This window comes from Bison bison, unplaced genomic scaffold (assembly GCF_000754665.1).
Source record: "Bison bison bison isolate TAMUID 2011002044 unplaced genomic scaffold, Bison_UMD1.0 scf7180017864384, whole genome shotgun sequence".
Taxonomy (NCBI): domain Eukaryota; kingdom Metazoa; phylum Chordata; class Mammalia; order Artiodactyla; family Bovidae; genus Bison; species Bison bison.
Window position 1 is genome coordinate 12,409,386 of NW_011494956.1, and position 5,238 is coordinate 12,414,623.

The 5,238-nt window shown below is 32.9% G+C and overlaps 1 protein-coding gene across 1 annotated transcript in view; it reads left to right on the forward strand.

Annotated features, from left to right (window-relative positions):
• The window catches only part of PIK3CB (phosphatidylinositol-4,5-bisphosphate 3-kinase, catalytic subunit beta), a 130,562-nt gene that overhangs the window by 81,018 nt on the left and 44,306 nt on the right, over window positions 1-5,238 (forward strand). Inside the window, exon 12 of the mRNA XM_010858211.1 lies at window positions 1,423-1,611. Within this exon, the coding sequence (XP_010856513.1) occupies window positions 1,423-1,611 (189 nt within the window). The remainder of the gene's footprint in view (window positions 1-1,422; window positions 1,612-5,238) is intronic.

Genomic DNA, 5,238 nt, shown 5'->3' on the forward strand with positions numbered 1-5,238 from the left:
AATTGAATCTATTGATATTAAGTTGAGGAAAACTGACAGTATTGAGTCTTCTTATCCATGAACATAGAATATAACTCCATTTATTTAATTCTTTGATAGCTTTCATCAGAGTTCTGTAGTTTTCTGTATATAGATCTTGTATTTATTTTGTTAAGTTTATACCTGTTGACTTATTTTGGGGTAATAATGTAAATGGTATTGTGTTGTTTAATTTCAAATTCCACTTGTGTATTGCTAATACATAAGAAGATGATTTACTTTTATGTATTAACCTTGTATCCCACACTTGGTGTAATTGCTTATTGGTTCCAATGGTGGTTTGGTTGACTGTTTCAGATTTTCTCTATGGGCAATTATGTTATCCTAATTCTTTTTAACATATACATATACTATTTTGAATCTCAGTACTTTAGAAAGTTAGTAGTTTGATTTATTCAGTTTAATGTTGATATGAAATCCCAGCTAAAGTAATTTCGAGTACCAAATAGCATAGTAATAGAATATATTAATAACTCCTTACACAGTTTTATCAGATAGTTCTGTAGATTTTTTGAGGGGGTGGGGTAACGGAGATACATTTTTGCCTAAATTTTATAGTTTTTCTTTATATTTGGGAAATTTTGTATCTCTTTCTTTCATGTTAGTCTTAATTCAGAGTCTGGATTGAATAAACAGTGTGGTCCATTTTCTTTATTTTAATATATTCTTAAAAGGATTAGGAAAGAAAATGGGATAACTGATTTTTTTTTAATGTTTGATTTTAGCCAAGATTCAATTCTTAATCTAAATGGTTTAGTGCCTCAGAGCTAAGAAGGCACCCATTACTTTTTTCTAAAAAAACTTCATATATTTGGTTCATCTTTGATTTTTTTTTTTATAGCAATTAAAAATTTCAAAAGATGAGAAACTCAGTTCAAATATGACTTCTTTTTAATCCAAATTGCAATTCTGCCACCTAGTGTTTGTACATGGACTTTAAAAGAGGATTCTTTTTAATTCTTTCTTTTAAAAAACTAAAAATAATTTTTCCTTCATCTTTAGTTTACAAATTTAATACTCACCTTAATAAAACTTTTAAAGGAAGCTCCAAGTTTTTAATGAATTAGATTGTTAGTATCTCACATTTTAAAGTTCATTAATTATTTTAAAAATTCCTGGTATAATTAACCCTTGAACATCACAGGTTTGAGCTGTGCAGATCAAGTGAATTTTTTTTAATATACACATTCTACAGTACCACATTATTCGTGGTTTGGTTAAATGCACGGATTTAGGGATTTTCTACTGCTTGGGAGTTGGTGCCCCTAACCCCTGTGTTCAAGGTTTCAGTTCAGTTCAGTTCAGTTCAGTCGCTCAGTCGTGTCCGACTCTTTGCGATGTTTACACGATTTAGTTTTCTAACGAGTAATTTTGCTCTCTTAGAGTCGAGGTGGAAAGAAGTTTCTTGCTGTACTGAAAGAAATCTTGGACAGGGATCCTTTGTCTCAACTGTGTGAGAATGAAATGGATCTTATTTGGACTTTGCGACAAGACTGCAGAGAGAATTTCCCACACGCGTTGCCTAAATTGCTGCTGTCGATCAAGTGGAATAAACTTGAGGATGTTGCTCAGGTAACAAGAGATCATTTTTGTAACTCCATTTGGTGGTTATATTACTTTATTGATTTCATGTAAATTGTCCTTTCCTACAAAGGTATGTTTCTATAGGTTGTATAATTTTCTGTAGAAGTTTACAGGTTTTAAACTCTTAGACCTTCTGATCTAAATGGTAGTCCAGAAAGTTTTAAGATTTCAAAATCCCAAATTCTGAATAGGTTTTCTGTGTCCTTTACTAAAGATAATTAAAACTTAGGTCTTGGAATAATCATCCATAATTTCTACCAGCATATGGTAGATCCTGGGTTACTTTTACCAGCTTTATCAATGAACTTGTAGGTTTTCATCTTAAGACCCTTTGCAATGAATGTCTAAAATGCATATGTATTGTTTGAAATTAACCTCTATTTTTAGAAGTTAACATTTTATATCATAAATGATATAAAACATCACTTTTATTATTTATTTAAAGTTGGGCAGTGTTGATGACATTTACCTTTATGCAGTATAGAGAAAAGGGGAAAAAAATTCGGGTACAGAAGAAGCCACCAAATTTTAGCTACTTGATTTTGTTTTTAAGAACGTATGAAAAAACAGTGGCATTACGAAATTCATTTGGTTATCAATGTTCTCCAGAAAATTTCTTGAAATGATTTTTTAATCAGAATGAATACATTTGGTATATTAAGAGAACTGCATTTATTCACCTTACTTACGTAAATTCAGTTGGTCTTTAAAATTTTTTCTTGTTTTGTTAAATCTATAATGAGTTAAATTTAGTTGAGAAATACATATTTCTTTTAATCTTGTATTTTTAAAATCTTTACTTTATTGTTTTATTTCTCAAATTAAGTTTAGAAAGGATTTCTTTTGAGTTTATTCCTAGTGTCTAACAGTTTTTTTTGGAATCATGTTACAAAATTATATGATGTGCCTTATTTGAACTGTTTATACAGTTAGGCCACATGACCATTACTTACTTTGAAAAGGAGCTATTTTTGTCAGGATATCTTTTTTTTAAAGCTAGATTTTAATTATTCCGATATAGTTGTCATCTAACCAGTTATTTCTTTAAATTCAAGGTTAGTTTTCTGTGAACGCCCATAATGGTTGAATGTAAGATATAAGAATTTTTTAGTTGGCACATTTGCCTACTTCTCAAGAATGGCATTCATTTCTAAGTGCCTAGCCAAGAAATGCATCATTTTATTATTTTGTATAGATTAGAATAGAAAAAAAATTCTTACTATACTCTAAGTTATCTGAAAAAGAGGTTTTGTATTTTATCTGTAAGAAAATAGAGTAAGAGAGTCCAAGCTTAGTATTTTTTTATTTGAAACCCAGGGACACAGATTTTTATACTGAAGAGTTTAGTATACTTGTCTCATTTCCATGAGTGAATCTGAAATTTGTTGTTTTCAGATACAAGTTAATTTCCTCCATTGTGTAGAAAAAGTCAGTAGTGTAACTGGATACTCTAATAGAAAAACCTAAACATGTATAAGCAAGTACAGGAAGACATGAATTTCATGATCCTAAGCCACCCTTTTAGTAGTCTAGAAAGGAAGAGCAACAGAATAAAAAATAGTGTGTTTTGGCACCTCCCCAGTCCTATACCATTGCCAGTTACACTGAACTGGTAGAAGAGAATATAAACCATATTTTCAATAAATTGATTACTAAACTTCCCTAGTGTTCAAGTGGTTAAGAATCCACCTGATGATGTAGGGGACATGGGTTTGATACCTGGGCTGGCAAGATTCTACATGCCATGGGTCAGCTGAGCCCATTCATAGCTACTGAGCCTGTGCTCTCTAGTGCCTGTGAGTCGTTAAGTACTGAAGCTCACATGCCCTAGAGCCCATGCCCTACAACTAGAGAGTAGCCCCTGCTCGCCGAAACTAGAGAAAGTACTTGTGCAGCAACTAAGACCCAGTGCAGTCAAAAATAAATAAGTGAATAAATAAAAATTTTTTAAAAATTGACTGCCTAAGAGAAGTAGAGAGTCAGAACCTGGTGCAAATTTGTACTGTGATTCTGAAGGTATAAGCCATGGGTGAAAATTCTATAAAAGATTAGCCTCCCATTAATCCACAGGAAAGTATTCTTTTAGCATACTGCAGAAGGGATTTCAATAGCCATATAAATAGTGAAATTAATTCAGTTGTCTCTGCAGGAGATGAGCAATTAATTACATGTTAATTGCACTATTTATAGTGAAAAACAGTGAAAATAGTGACACTAATTTCACTATTTATTTGGCTAAGTCAGATTTGCCTTCCCTATTTGCTTCCATAGCTTTCATTAAACTGAAGTGATGAGTGTTTGTAATTTAATGTTTATATTTCAATTTAATAATTATAAATAACATACTAAAAGAATTACTTTTTAGTAGTAGGGCTATTTTCAATACCAGTTGAACCTCTGTTATTATATAACATTATCTATCCCAGTATTGTGTTTGTGGAGCAGTGTATTCCATGTGTTAACTGGGGATGCTAGGAGTTTTTTTTAAACTATTGTGTCAGTTCCTTAGAAAACGATCCCCCTTACCTATATAAGGAGTACTGGTCCATTAGAGTTTTGGAGGAATTGTGTGATAAAACCTGGGATTAGGTAGGCGTTTCATATCATTAAACCAGTATTCCTCAATCTTTTTTCATTATTACACTCCTGAGGAGCATTTTTACATAATTTTCCCTTAATAGCCCTATCCCCATGGGATTTCGATACCACAGGTAAGTGTATGTAAGTCTGCCTATGTACTGTATGCATGCACGTACTGTATACATTAAAAGAACAAGTATAAGAGGTAATCATTTTCTTCAGTAGTTTAAGAATAATGAATCAAGATTTAAGGTAAAAGTTAAAATGTAAAAATTAACATTTCACTCTATTTGTTGAATAAGTTTGATATAATTTATTATGTAAATTGCAGAATATCACATTTCATATCCAAGTTAGTAATTTATGTAAATGTATATTAATAATAGTAATGTAATCAACCTCTAAAATTTACTCAAAAGGGTTATTTTTTCTAATGCAAAGCAATTTAAAGTTAATTTTTTATAAATTATCATTCAGTTGAGTTCATTTCAGTTGCTCAGTCGTGTCTGACTCTTTGCGACCCTATGAATCGCAGCACACCAGGCCTCCCTTTCCATCACCAACTCCTAGAGTTCACTCAAACTCACGTCCATCGAGTCAGTGATGCCATCCAGCCATCTCATCCTCTGTCGTCCCCTTCTCCTCCTGCCCCCAATCCCTCCCAGCATCAGAGTCTTTTCCAGTGAGTCAACTCTTTGCTTGAGGTGGCCAAAGTACTGGAGTTTCAGCTTTAGCATCATTCCTTCCAAAGAAATCCCAGGGCTGATCTCCTTCAGAATGGACTGGTTGGATCTCCTTGCAGTCCAAGGGACTCTCAAGAGTCTTCTCCAACACCACACTTCAAAAGCATCAGTTCTTCGGCGCTCAGCCTTCTTCACAGTCCAACTCTCACATCCATACATGACCACAGGAAAAACCATAGCCTTGACTAGACGAACCTTTGTTGGCAAAGTAATGTCTCTGCTTTTCAGTATGCTGTCTAGGTCGGTCATAACTTTCCTTCCAAGGAGTAAGCGTCTTTTAATTTTATGGCTG